At 35.1% G+C, this 14,406-nt stretch overlaps 2 protein-coding genes and 2 non-coding genes across 4 annotated transcripts; all 4 read left to right on the plus strand.

Annotated features, from left to right (window-relative positions):
* Positions 1-240: 240 nt before the first annotated feature.
* Positions 241-7,907, plus strand: LOC144575500 (U3 ribonucleoprotein (Utp) family protein). Its single transcript, XM_078325664.1, has 12 exons — positions 241-809; positions 924-1,065; positions 1,155-1,360; positions 1,932-2,174; positions 2,392-2,613; positions 3,736-4,068; positions 4,390-4,761; positions 5,269-5,349; positions 5,485-5,565; positions 6,106-6,489; positions 7,153-7,284; positions 7,414-7,907. The coding sequence occupies exons 1-12, from the start codon at positions 456-458 to the stop codon at positions 7,606-7,608; spliced, it is 2,745 nt and encodes a 914-aa protein (XP_078181790.1). The 5' UTR covers positions 241-455; the 3' UTR covers positions 7,609-7,907.
* Positions 7,908-8,429: 522 nt separating this feature from the next.
* On the plus strand, positions 8,430-11,423 carry LOC144575738 (large ribosomal subunit protein uL22-like). The gene is made up of 6 exons (XM_078325978.1): positions 8,430-8,516; positions 8,604-8,640; positions 8,814-8,854; positions 10,236-10,569; positions 10,820-10,887; positions 11,065-11,423. Exons 1-6 carry the CDS (start codon positions 8,514-8,516, stop codon positions 11,119-11,121), a joined length of 540 nt encoding a protein of 179 aa, XP_078182104.1. The 5' UTR covers positions 8,430-8,513; the 3' UTR covers positions 11,122-11,423.
* LOC144576020 (small nucleolar RNA snoR74) lies at positions 9,545-9,674 on the plus strand. Its single transcript, XR_013518584.1, has one exon. It is a non-coding gene; the product is annotated as a small nucleolar RNA snoR74 (small nucleolar RNA).
* Positions 9,909-10,016, plus strand: LOC144576021 (small nucleolar RNA snoR74). Its single transcript, XR_013518585.1, has one exon. It is a non-coding gene; the product is annotated as a small nucleolar RNA snoR74 (small nucleolar RNA).
* Positions 11,424-14,406: the final 2,983 nt, after the last annotated feature.

Below are 14,406 nucleotides of genomic sequence, written 5' to 3' on the forward strand. Positions count from 1 at the left end.
AAAATACAATGTATCATTAATAAGACAAAATACAAAATCTAGACCACAATCCTTACTGGCAAATATTTGAGCTGCTAATTGAGCAGGGCAGCCCGTGAATAAACGGACAGAGTAATAAGCGAGTTGGGCTGAAAATTCGGCCCTCATTCAAATTCACGACGAAATCGGGCCGATCCGGGCGATTTTCTCGCGGCCCATTGAGATCAACCCTTGTTTCATTGTCGTCTTTTCGCTATGGATAGAAATGTAAATTCAATCCCTAAACCTCTCGTGGAATCGTTGAATCGACTGCTCCCTTTCTCTTCTCCTTCTCCTCCCTGCTAGTTCGCTACCCTAGCCGTTCCTTCCAATAGCAGGCTAGGGGCAGTCGAGACTTGAGAGAACACCAACTAGTAAAACCCTGGTCGCCTCTGGTTCTGTGCTGCCAACGAAGCACTCTCTGTCCCTCTCCAGCCATGGCGGATACGAAGGAGAAGAATAGGAAGAAACCAAAGTCCATCAAAGCGAAAGCTAACAAAACCGAATCCACCTTCGTTTCCAGAACAAGCAAAACCAAGAAGAATAAGGGAAAGGGGAGAGATGACGGCCAGAGGAAGCGGCAAGGCGGTGGGCCCCGTCTTACAAATGTACTGCGCAAGGAGCTGGGCATGCTAGAGGACAAATCGAGCTCGGATTCGGGTACTGAAGGCGAGGAAGGTGTTAGGGATTTGTACGAGCTTGATGAGGAGGTGGCGCAAGAGGAATTAGGAAAGAATAGGAGATTTGATGAGGTTGAAAATTACGAGTATGAATTACCTGAGGATTTTAAGGTCTGTCCAAAGAAAAAACCTCTTTATCTCACATCTCTCTGTTTTTTTTTTCTTATAAGTTAGACCAAATGCTTATCTCTTTGCATGAAACATTACAAATTTAATGGATTACAGGATGAAGAGGTGTCATCAGATGAAGAAATATTGTCCGACAAATCTGAATACGAGGGTGAAGATGAAGGTGAAGAGGAGGGTACTGACAGGCATCTGAGGATGCTTCAGGAAATTACTGGCATTCCCAAAGAAGCATTTGATGGTGATTCTCTCATTTGGCAGAAATATTTAAAAAAAGTTTCTAATTTTCTTTGATAAACTTATGTATTTTTCCCTTTTTTTTATTAAAAGGTGACAAGAAGAAGAAAAGAGAAGAAGTTTTAGCAAGCCAAGCTGAAGTGAGAAACAAAAATGTCTCGGTTCATGACTTACTGGCGCAACTCCAAGGGAAGTCAGGTTACAGTAGCCTGAGAAAGCGGGTTCAACACCAGGAGAAGCAACCAATGACTATGCTGGCACCACTTCCAAAGAGTGAGCGCGACAAGGTTCAACGCAAGGTATGCTATGTTTTGTTGTACTGGGCTACTCTCTCTGATTTGGAAATAGTATTCAGTTACAATGTCAATAATGGATGACATTTTTAAATCAAATTTCAGTATCAGTTCACTTACTACTACTTTTTTGTGACCCAAAATTTCAAGGAGGTGCCTGCTGCTTAGTTGGTCACCACATAATGATTATTCGGTGCTGTTGTGGCTGCTGCTAGCTTTTGCTATCTGTTTTTTGTTTGTTGCATTGAGTTCACTTCGTACCTGTTTACCTGAGGAATACTTACATATGATAGTGTGTGGTCCCAGTTGGTTGGTAGGAGTACTGGCTAGTTGCAACGGTTGGGACCACATCTGTTCATCTCTAAAATGTACTCCTAAAGTATGAGTTCGTTTCCTGTAAAATTTATTTTTCTTCTGATACTCCAACCCAAAATTTGACCAGTATGGGCTGGGTGCGATTAGTCACCAATTAGTATCTTACTGTTTGTAAGAAGCCATTAATACCTCACCAGTAATTATTAAAATTATAATATGAATCTTATAAATTGAGCCATGTTTTATTGTTGATGCAACATAGGTGTCAGATAAGTTTGCGAGAAAGGAGATAACAAAGTGGGAGGGGCTAGTTAAGAGAAACAGAGAGGCCCCGACACTCTTCTTTGAGCAGGATCTAAATTTGGGCTACTCAACTGTTGGGGCCATTGCTAGTGGATTTGAGCCCCGCACGGAATTTGAGAAGCAGATGGCCCAGCTGAGGCAAGACCCGGAATTGGTTGAGGCTTATAAAAATGATGGTGCCAGAATGCTAGAGCTTAATAAAGTAATTTCTTTTATATTTTCTCTCTGTTTCTTAATACAATAGATTTTTGTAGGAGTATATATGAAAGAATAAAAACATTAGAATAGTAGAAGCATTAAAAGAACAGTACAATTGCTATATGAAAGAACTGGCATGAATCCGGTAAGAAGAAGGATGATATGCTTGCTTACATTTTTTTTTATTATTTTAAACATGGGGCTGAATTGTGCTGGTACAGGTGTCAAAGGAGGATGTGATAGATCGTCGGAACCGTCTTGCCAAGATGCGGAGCCTCCTATTCAGGCACGAGGTGAAGGCCAAGAGAATAAAAAAGATCAAATCAAAGACTTACCACAAAATAATGAAAAAGGATAAGCGGAAAGTAGCATCTGCTGAACTGGAGATGGATCCTGAGGCTGCAAAACAAAATGCCATTAAACATGAACAAAAACGTGCAGAGGTGATTAGCTTGTTCATTCGTTGTAGTTTTTCTTGTCCTTTATTAGGGGAATTTAACTATTTTCCTCCCACCTGTACTTAATTCTTTGCTATTTGGTAATCTCCGATCTCCCCCAAGAAGAAAAAGAAGAGAGAAAATAGATGTAACCCACAAAAGGAAATTCATGGTAGTACCTAAAGTATCTGTTTAGAGTTTGCTGAATAAAATTGCTAAATTCCCCTGGCATATGTTTGCTCTGAGCAAAAGAGATTCATTCACCTATGAAACCAAATTGTTGTTTTAAGTTTGCTATCTGTCTAGAGTATGTGACTGTCCATCTTTTCCTAGCTTTTAATAATCCTAATTTAGCTTTCATTCATTTTTTAAGATAAAAGAGGAAATTAAATGCATAGATGATTTTATAGGTGAATGGTGACTTTATTGTTTCAAGCTTTCAACAATCCTAATGTTAATGGGGTAATTGGATACATAGATGACTTTATAGGTGAATGGAGATTTCTTCTTTTAATGGGTAAATAGATACGTATGGATTTATAGGTGAATGGACTAATGGAGACTTATTTCTAAATTCATCGGTATAGTAAGTTTTGTATTTCGATGAACTTATGCTAGTTAATAAAGATAATTAACTGATTTGCAGCGGCTTTCTTTACAATCATCCAAAACAAAGAAAAACTAACATTCCTCCCATAGCTCAAACCACAGAGATCCAAACAGTCCTTCACTCCCTCCCCTCATATTCTAGATAAGGAGGGACAAATGAGAAGTATTTTGGCTCATCATTAGGTTTTTTCCTTTGAAAAAAAACATAAGAGGGTGAGAATACAGATGATAATCTAAAACACACAATGTTTTTGGACATATGAGTGAGATAGTTGAAATGTTTTTCTGAGAGACATATATAACCACTCTCGCTATTTCCTTTTATTTGCATTTAGACAGCTATATAGAGAGCACAAGGGTGCATTGCTCAAATTTTCCATTGCTTGTGTGATTAACTTTTATTGAAATTAAAAAAAAAAAATTGATCATGTATGACAGCCCTCATTTGACAACTAATTATTACACTAGGAAAATACATCTGCTACCTTCTAATTTGCTCAAGTTTTTACTTCCCAACAGGAACGACTTACATTGAAGCACAAAAACAGTTCGAAATGGGCAAAACGGATCTTAAAGCGCGGCCTGGACATTCAGGATGATGCTACCCGTGCTGCCATCTCGGAGCAACTCCAAAAGCACGAAGAATTGAAACGAAAAATGAAATCCATGAAGGAAAATGCAAGTAGTAGTGACGAAGAGAGTAGTGATGATGAAGATGAAGATGAAGAGGAAGATGAGAATGACAACAAAAGGGCTGTGAAGGCATTGCACAAGGCGAAAGATAAGACAGCTAAGGTTTTGGATGAAGGAGATGAGGCGCCGAAAAAGGGCCTTTTTGCATTGCCTTTTATGGTATGTTTTACATTTAATTGAATTAGTTTTACCAAGATGTTAGAGGATGCTACTAGTCTGAGTTCTCAGAATTTGCTGGTACTGGTTTTGACATGGATTGTTTTGAAACTTCTTATGATTACTACATATCACAAATTAGATTCAGTTTAGCTGATCCATGAAATCCTCTTAAGCACAGCTGATACCAGAATAAAAATATCTCTTACTAATACCAGCATGCTAAACTGAAAAATACATTTATTAATCCCGACAGGCATGGAAAACAGATTTAGGAAGCTGTTCAACCCTTTAGAATTTCACTTCTCTTATATTTTTCTACAGGAACGTGGTTTGAAGAAGCGGCAAGAGGAGGCTTACGAGGAGGTTCGTCAAGCACTTGAAGATTATGATGCTACCTTGAATCAACTGCAAGATGAAGAACAAGAAGAAGAGATGCAACAAAACCCTAGTGCGGCAAAAATGACCGGTAAAAGAACCTTTGGCCCGGCTAGAAAAGATGCACCACGAGAATCCAACAAAAGGAGAAGATTACGTGATTTTGAAAAGAACACTGATAGCGAAGACGATGATGTGGAATTTGATGAGGCGGGCCCTCAAAATGTTGAAGTGAATAGTGACAAGGCGGAGGGGGTTCGACTTGGTACATCACTTTTGGATGAAGAGCAAGTCATGGCACAAAATTCTATTTTTAAGGTACTGAAATTGTTTGCTTTCTCTATTTTTAAGGTATTGAAATTGTTTGCTTTCTCTTTCTTTGATGTTACACTATAAACTAAATGAAATGAGTGAGGCTATGGTACTTTGCATTAGTGCGGATTGGTTTGTACTATGGATCTATATCTTCCTTTTCAAAGGTCAAATAATCGATCTGAACATTTCAACATGATTTCCATATGAAAATGTACTTGCAGAAATTTTACATTTTTTAGATTTTTTTTTTTAGTTAGAAAATCACTTGATCTAAAAATATAGTAAAAACATTATAGAAAAATGTAAAAGAAGTACATTTTCATATGTAGTTCATTTTGAATGGTTCAGATTGACTGTTTGGACTATGAAAATGGATATATTGATCCATAGTACGGACCAATCCGCGCTATGCCGCTATGCATAGTACCAATAGCCTCTCATGAAACAAAATATGTTTTTTTATTTTTAAATGTGTAGTAATCCTGCTTCCTTTTGCTTGTCTTTTATCAGAATTTGGATGATATGGCAAAAAATGTAGGCCCAAAAACAACATATGAAGTTGCAATATTTGCTGGAGATTCCTTCAGAAAGGTTTTAGACTCTAGACATTTGATGTTAATTTTCATCTGTAGCTTTATTTATTAGTGTACTCTGTTCAATTAGAATTCATGGAGTTTTGCAGTATATTAAGGATACTAAATTTATTTATTTATTATATAAATAAAGGTGAGAAGTGATTCTAGACGCAGCAACAAGTCTTCAGATTCATTGATCAAGGATGCATCTAAGACTTCTCAAGACATTAAGGTATAACAAAAATGAAGAACATATTGACTGTTATATAAAAGTTAACCAACAAAGTAAAGAATGCACATCAAGGATACCTTTTGCCAAAGCCCAGGCAAGAGTTAGGAGTGAGGCTATGGTAATATGCATATTACAAATTGACCCGTGCTATGGATCCCTATCTCTATTTTCAAAATCCAACATGATCTCTGGATGAATATGTAATTGGAGACCAAATTTTACATTTTTCAGAATTTGTTTACTTTTTTTTAAAATAGGTAGAGAATCACTGCCTTCGGATAGTCCAGAATTTTTCCATCAAGTGATTTTCTACCTATCTAAAAAAATAGTAAACTATTCTAAAAAATGAAATATTTGGTCATTAAGTATATTTTCATACGGATAATGTTTTAACAGTTTGAACTTTGAGTTAGTGATATGGATCCATAGTACAAGTCATCCGTAATATCCATAATATGCACATTTTTGACTGACCTATTTTTATAGCTTTGCTAACTACCAATTCAGGCACTGACCTCAATCTCTACTATTTATTTTAAGGAAACTGATCACTCCTATGACACCGACTCTGACACAGAGATGGTAGAAGGATTCCTAACTACAAGTTCAGTTACTGATAAAAAACCTGACTATGAACTCCCATCACAAGCTGACCTAATACGCCGCGTTTTTGCGGGTGATGACGTGGCAGCAGAATTTGAGATGGACAAGTTGGAGACTCTTAACGAGGAGAACCCAGAGCCCGAGAAGCCTGCACTGGTGCCTGGGTGGGGCCAATGGACCCATGTGCAGAGGAGAAAGGGTTTGCCTGATTGGATGGTGAGAGAACATGAGGAGAAGAAAAGGAAGAGAGAAGAAGCACTAAAGAAGAGAAAGGATGCCAAGTTTGACCATGTTATTATATCAGAAACCATCAATAAAAAGGTATTTATTATGAATAAGTTAAGGTGCTATGCATAACATTATTTGGCTAGTGCTAACGCTTCAAATCTCAAATCGTTAAGATTCGAACGAGCTTTGCTACTCAAATCGACCTTTGTTGAAACCTTGTAGGATAACAAATTCTACATTTCTTATGATTTCTTTTGCAACTTTTTTAGATGGGAGAAAACCATGGGTTTTAAAATTATGGAGCGTCCAATAGGAATGCTTTTCCATATCAAAAAATGGTTTTTTTTATTATTATTTTTTTATTTCTGTTAATTAGAAGGCATAATGTATTATCTAGCAGAGAATGTCATCATTAGGTGTATTCTTTATTTATGTCAAGTTGCTGTTTGTAAGGTATCTCTTGGTGTTAAGTGAGTGTTCACTGTGACCTATAAAGTTCGATCAGGAGCTTCATCTCTTCATTTTTTTTTTTACATTGTCTTTGGAATGCTATTATTACGAGGAATAATCTTTTTGTTCGCATCGGATTGGTCAAGGTGCAATCTGAGGATTAAACATTGGGCAAATAACCCCTCAAATGTGATAGATCAGTCATGTCCAGTACAGATTATTGCATTTGTTTATTCTATTTATTGGTTGACTTATTGTACATTTATTATTTATATTCTGATCAGCCTTTTGTTTTATAATCTTCAGGCTGAAAAGCTGATGGCAACGAGCCTGCCATTCCCATTCACATCAAAAGATGCATATGAAGGGAGCATGCGTATGCCTATCGGCCCTGACTTCAACCCTGCTAGTGCTATATCTGCTCTAAATCGACCAGAGGTGATTGGCTGTTTTTCTTTTTTTCATTTTGTTTATGTGAGAAACCTGATAACTATGAACTGGGAGTTGCATGACTATAGGTTTGCTGAGCTGGACTAATTAATTTTTTTGTAACTTTTCTAATTTCAGATTGTTAAGAAGCCAGGTCTCATAATAAAACCGATACAGTATGAAGAGGTGGACCCACATGAGAATCCTGACCAACCTAAAAGGATAATTCAAGGAGCAAAGCCAAAGCAAAGTTCCAAGGAAAAATCAAAGAAAGGGAAACAAGCTAACAAGCAAACCTCAAAGACATCTGGGAAGAAGGTGAAGTCAACATGATTTCCTCAATTTTGTGCAGTTTTTACTGCAATTTCTGTTCTAATCTTTCCGTGAGAATTTGGAAAGCATCACTGGTAGGAATAGTGGAGGCAATAGTCCAGTTGTTTTGAGCCTAGGAGAATTTTGTTTGTTTTGGGTAGTGTTGAGTTGTATTATTTATTTATTTTGAGGTTCAGGTTTTGACCATATGGTTTGGATCAACCTCTCAAGAAATACTATGATGTTATTATAATCATTTATTTAAACATTAAAATTAATATGTTAAGAAGTTAGTGAAGTTCGTTTTTTTGCTTATTTGACATGAGAATAATCATTGATGAACCTCTGTATTATCTAATAGTGTGATTATGAAAACACTGTATGATTATAATAAACAGTGTATCGGACTTGTTCCCCGAGAAATCAAGGAAAGGAATTGAAGATTTTTTTTTTTTGTTTGTTAGCGCACGTGATTGTTGTATTTTTTGAAGTTATGGCTAATTTTGTACTTGATTGAGGTTCGGACGTCAATTGCATGATTCGACATAACTTTGGGTTTTCTTGGGCCTGAAAAGACGAAGGCCCAATTGTGGATTGAGGGTTGAGAAGGTAATCAGGTCGGATCGGGTCATGGGCCCAATCTGTTAATGGGTCCCAATACGAACATTGAAACCAGCTTGCGTCAACGATATTTGTAGAAGTGTAATTTAAAAAGTAGCATCAATGATTAATTTGAGTAGAAAGTTGTGCGTCTGTGGGTGGGCCATTTGTAATTGTATTTATGTATTGGCGTAAGAAAACAGTATCTCAGATCAAAGAAGAGGAACCTTAAAATTCAGCCCATTAGGGTTTATATAACACTTACACCACTCGCTCTCTCTATTTCTTTCTTCCCGCCGCCGCAGCCTCACGTTTCTACTGCAGCGATGGTATCTTCCCTTTCAGATTTCTCAATTTGTTTCTGGATTGAAAATCATGTTTGATCGATTATTTGTGTGGTTTTTATCTGATGTCAGGTGAAGTACTCAAGAGAACCCGTTAATGTCACCAAGTGTAAGATCTCTCTCATCATACAGTTCATTTTACGGTTTTTTTTCTCTCTACATTTGTTTGAATGGGTCGTTTCTCCCATTTAATCGGATCAGAACATCATTTCTATTTCGTCAATTCCATGATTTTATCATTGCAGCTTTAACTGATTTATACTTTTCTCCTGTATTTTGCAGCCGCCAAGGCTATGGGCCGTGACTTGAGGGTTCACTTCAAGGTTAGATTATGTTTTTATTTTTTTAATTTTGTCACTCTTTGTACTTCTTTGTAAACATGTGATATTCAATTATTGTTAGGAGGTGGTATAGCGTCTTCCATTTAACAGTATCATTGAAATTAATATTTATCTGGCACATTTGCTGATGACTTACTGACAAATGGGTTCTCTGGTAATTAAAGCGGGTTCAATGGATCAGAACCCTGACTTTATAACATGAACTGTTCTGTAGAATCTGAAATAGAAAATACGGGATTGGTCTGTACAAAATTAAGAAATGAAATGAAAATCATGTGTGATGAGCCTTTGTATCTTTCTCAGTCCTGATAAATGGCCTTGATAGATGACGGATGCAAAGCTAGCCTCCTTTCGACCATCCCCATATCAGAATTTTGACCCAGGATGATATTTTATGTCTGAGTTTCGGTTTTTCATCCATGTAGTGTGGTATCTTACGTATGTATATATAACCCATGTCTTTACCATGATCTCAGGATCGCTGAAACATTTCTTTAATTTGTTTTGAATGTTTCTAGCATGCACCTAAGCTTTGTAAAAACTAATCTTATACATTATTATTGTATTTTATAATAATAACTGTAGCATACCTCGAAAGTCATGTTCATAGTTTTACTGTCAGTAAATTAAATTCATAGAATTAGTTAGTTTCAACAAGGTGTAACCTAAAGTATAAAAGCAGGGTGTTGTTTTGTTTTACTGAACAGTACTCTCGTAAACTTTAGGCAAAATAATTCGATGTTATTGGGTGAACCATTTGGACCACACAATGCCATCTGGTTCAGTAAACAACGATACATTTATTGACATTACTTTATCTTATGTTGTTATAGCTTGTATGTCTGATTTCTTAAATTGGTCTTTTGATTGTAGTTGATGTTCATTGTTTTCATAATAGGTTCAACTGGTCTGGTAAACATTTGTGCAATAATATACTCTTTAGGAATATATTATGTTACAACTTTTTTAATATGTTTGATAAAACCTTAATATGGGCTATTTAATTGCACGTTTAGTTAGATAATTGTGACCTAATGAAAAAGCAGGGTTCTGATAACTTTAGGGATATAAAATCAATGTTAGTGGGTGAACCTTTTGGTTAGATTTTTCTATGGCAGAAGGTTCAGTAAACAGTTATACATGTTTGTGCATATGTGCACTCTTTCAGTCAACGGGCGTTACTCAAGTATTGTTGATTTTTTTTTTTTGAACTTTTCTGTCCGTATTCATTTTACAAGTCATTTGATTTATTCATTAAGTATTTCTTGCATGATAACAAAATACAATTATGATGACCATGAATATTGTTGATGCTGTCTTGACTCTACACTAACAGTAACAGTGTATTCTTTTTTTATTATAGAACACAAGGGAGACAGCGTTCTCCATTAGGCGTATGCCATTGGGGAAGGCAAAGCGGTACCTTGAAGATGTTATTGCACACAAGCAGGCAATCCCCTTCCGCCGTTTCTGCCGTGGTGTGGGCCGTACTGCACAGGCCAAGAACCGCCATTCCAATGGTCAGGGACGCTGGCCCGCCAAGTCAGCCCGCTTTGTCCTTGATCTGCTCAAGAATGCTGAGAGCAATGCTGAGGTCAAGGGGCTTGATGTGGATAACCTATACGTCTCTCACATTCAGGTCAATCAGGCCCAGAAGCAGCGCCGCCGAACATACCGTGCTCATGGAAGAATCAATCGTATGGTTTTCTTCTTATGTTCTATCTTATTATTTTTTTATTATAGCTATTTCTCCTGAAGAACAGCCATTGAAACAGACCAAGCTTTATAGTATGCATGCATGTTTTAGATGTATGGCAATCAATGATTGTAGCAAGTAGTGTTAATATCAACTGTGCTTATTTATTTGTAAAAGTCAGGGGTATTCATTAAATTTGATTGAGGTCTGGTAGGCCATAGATTCTGACTTTAAGATAACTTAATTTTCAGCTTACATGTCTTCACCATGCCACATTGAGCTGATCCTGTCAGAGAAGGAAGAGGCTGTCAAAAAGGAGGTGTTTTTCTTTAATCTCCTCTACCACTGAACTTGCTGTGTTATTTAAAGTGACTTGAAAAATGAAGAAAATATCATAGTTATTTTGGATTGCCCTCCCTCTTGATTACTCCTTTGAAATAGATAGTTTGATAGAAGATTTAATGACATAATTTGTTATATTCATTTTTATGAACAGCCTGAGACTCAGATTGCACCAAGGAAAGGAAAGGCTACTCAAGTTCAAGCAGCTTAAATTCATAATTTTGAGAGGTACCTCGTTGGGTTTGTTAGTAATTTTGGAGTTTTTTAGCTGGACTTGTTAGTTCTAAACTGACTTATCTTTTTTTGAGAGACAGCAAAGCAAGTTTTTTGTGTGCTTAGAAATTTTTTATCTTTCAGTTCAACTAGTGTATTACAATAATTTTTGTTTGGTGGCACTGCATGCTCATGTTGGTTTCATCTGTTGCATGAATAATTTTTTTCATCCAAGCTGATAACGCTGCTAAAGCATCGGGCATGCATGAAATCGTTTCAGTTCATGAATTCCAGTTCCTATAGAAATAACACTTTACCCGAAAGAAATGTGAATTCCAGTTTCAACTTCCTATAGCTACAGAACTGTGGTGGGTGACAACTTTTTATGTCCAAAAGAAATTTGATTTATATTTAATTTACAGATATAAACTACAGCTTGATAAAAGTTAATAAAATTGAACTGATTATGGTAGAAGTTTGAACAACACAGTTGAATCATATATTAAAATCAGCAAGAGAAACGTACTATAAAGACGTCTCCCTTTCGAGAAAGGGGAGGTAGCACAATTGGTTAGGAAGATGTCCTAGAGTTATTATATCCAAAGGTCGAGAGTTTGATTCACCCTCACGAATCTTGGTAGCTACTACCAAGTTTTAAAAAAAAAGACGTCTCCCTTTTTTCTTCAGGTTTTTGGAGCGAGAATATCTTTTTAGTTGATTCATAAAGGTTGGAATTCAGAAAATAAATTTCTGTCTTGTTAGATACATGGAGTGCTCACCAATTAAAACATATGGGGGCAATCGAGTATCATTTATTAATATATTGAGAATCCTTAAATTCACCCCCTCATTAAAAATAATTATATATGTTGATTCCAAAAAGCCCCTGGCACAATTTGTTTTCCTTCATACCGGTCTATGCTATCAGCAGTTCAACACATATATAACATGAATTGCATGATTAAAATATTGGTACAAGCCAAATGGAAAACAATACTATCAATAATTGAATGAGTATTTTAAAATTTAAGAAGCAAATCTTGTAACCCTTCTTTCCAAAATAAGCAAAATAGAACAAAGAAAAAACATTATCTTCTTAATTTTTTTTGGATTAAAAATTGGGATCATGTCCCTATTCGTACATTGCATTATCTTCTTAATTTGTAGGGATTCTCAACCATGTTAAAAAAAAAATCTTTTGCTTATGTACCACCTCAAAGACAGCTTTGTTTATTTTGTTTCTTATGTAGGTTGAGCTGTATTATTTATTTGTTTTGAGGTTCAGTTTTTTGGTGCATCCAGTGAAGTGGAGCTATATGTTTGGTTCAAGCTCTCAAGTAATACTATGATGTACTGTAATCATTTCATAGACATTAAAACTTATATGTTTAGAAGTTAAAGAAGTTCGTATATTTTGCTTATTTGAACTGAGAATAATCATTGATAGTATGATTGTCATAAACACTGTATCTGACTTCTTCATTGAGAAAGAAAGGAATTGAAGAATCTGTTTTCTATTCTTCAAAGTAAAAATAAAGAAAAATATATTGTTAACATCAATCCAACTTGCGCACATGAGCACATGATTGTTATATGAGGAGAATTCAAATATCTCTATTTTTTTGTTCTCATTATACATCTCGATATATATTTTTAATGAGATTATGCATCTATATTTAGAACGACAATAACTTAAATTTAAAACATAAATGTAAAAATAAAAATCGTTAAATATGATCTATATCATTTTCTCTATTCACACATAAAAGATTATGGTATTTTGATTTTGTTTTTATTAGTATCAAGAGCTTGTAAAAATACACTATTGTGAATAAATTATAAATGTTGATTTTTTTCAACTTATTTTTCGAGAATCTTGATAGAAGCTACTAAGTGTTGATTTTTTTTTTTCAAATTGTTCATTCATATAAAATCAAAAACTGAAAGTGATATTTTTTTTATGTATGTAGATAAAATAATATAGATCACTTTAACATATCAATTTTAAAATATTTACAAGTAAAAGTATAATGAAAGTACAAAAAGAGGACATTTGAACTCTAAAGTTAAAACTATTTTCACACTTAATTGAGGTTAACAAGTCAATTACATGAACCAAAACATCATAACTAAATAACCAGAGCATTAGACATAACTTTGGATTTGCTTGGGTCTGGAAAGACAACTGAAGATTGAGAGGGTAACCAAGTACAAAATTGTAATTATTTCTTCGGTAAAAAAAAAAATACAGAATTATAATTATCAATTTATTAAATTTGCATAAACTCTTACGAATAAACAATTCTCAAAGAGTACTTGATATATTTATTTAATATTTATTAAGTTCACATATAATTCTATTACGACAATAAATCATATATGATTCCCTTACAAAATAAATCAAGCATATATGAAGAGTTAAAATGAATTTCTCGTGCATTTGTTGTTTAGCAAAAGAGTTTGAAAATAAGTGAGAGTGGCTGTTACGAGGCAACTCGAAATCAGCAGTCAAAAGGAACAATTATCATCAATGTTAAATTAGTTTTCTCCCATATCTCAATGTTAAAAAAAAATGTTGAAAGTTAGAACCATTATTTGTATTTATTATTATTATTTCCGTAAAAAAAATTTAAAGTGTAATCTTAAATATAGATTGAAAAAATGACTCTTTTATGATCCATCACGGATGTCTCATTTATTCTCACCAAAAGCTGGTGAAATGTTTTTTGTTGCTTCAGTTTGAAATTAATAATGTGGCCATTCTTTTTGGAGACGATACTAGTTAGGGATAAAAAAAATAGCAAAATGTCAACAGGAAATACGAAATGATGAAAACGTGATTGTTATATTTTTAAAGTTGAGGCTAATTTTGCACTTAATTAGGTTCAGTCGTTCAGACGTCAATTGCATGATTCAACATAATTTTCGGATTTTCATGGCCCAATTATCATCGGGTTGTAGGCCCAATCAATTAATGCGTCCCAATACGAACATTGCAACCAGCTTGCCTCTGTGGGCCATTTATAAATGGTGTTGGCGTAAGAAAACAGTGCCTCAGATCAAAGAAGAGGAACCGAGAGAAATTTTATCTATTCAAGAGCCGCATCCCAAAAAAAAAAAAAAAAAAAAATCATGTCATTTTTTGTTAAATTCGACCGACATCAGATACTGTTATTTCAGTAGACAATTATATCCCTCGATTGAACATTCACTTGACAGGAGTTGACGATTGCTAAAGCAAAATTTTGAATTTAAGATTTAAGATTTGACGGTTCCGATGCAA

Source organism: Carex rostrata, chromosome 24 (genome assembly GCF_964058835.1).
Source record: "Carex rostrata chromosome 24, lpCarRost1.2, whole genome shotgun sequence".
NCBI classification, from domain to species: Eukaryota; Viridiplantae; Streptophyta; class Magnoliopsida; order Poales; family Cyperaceae; genus Carex; species Carex rostrata.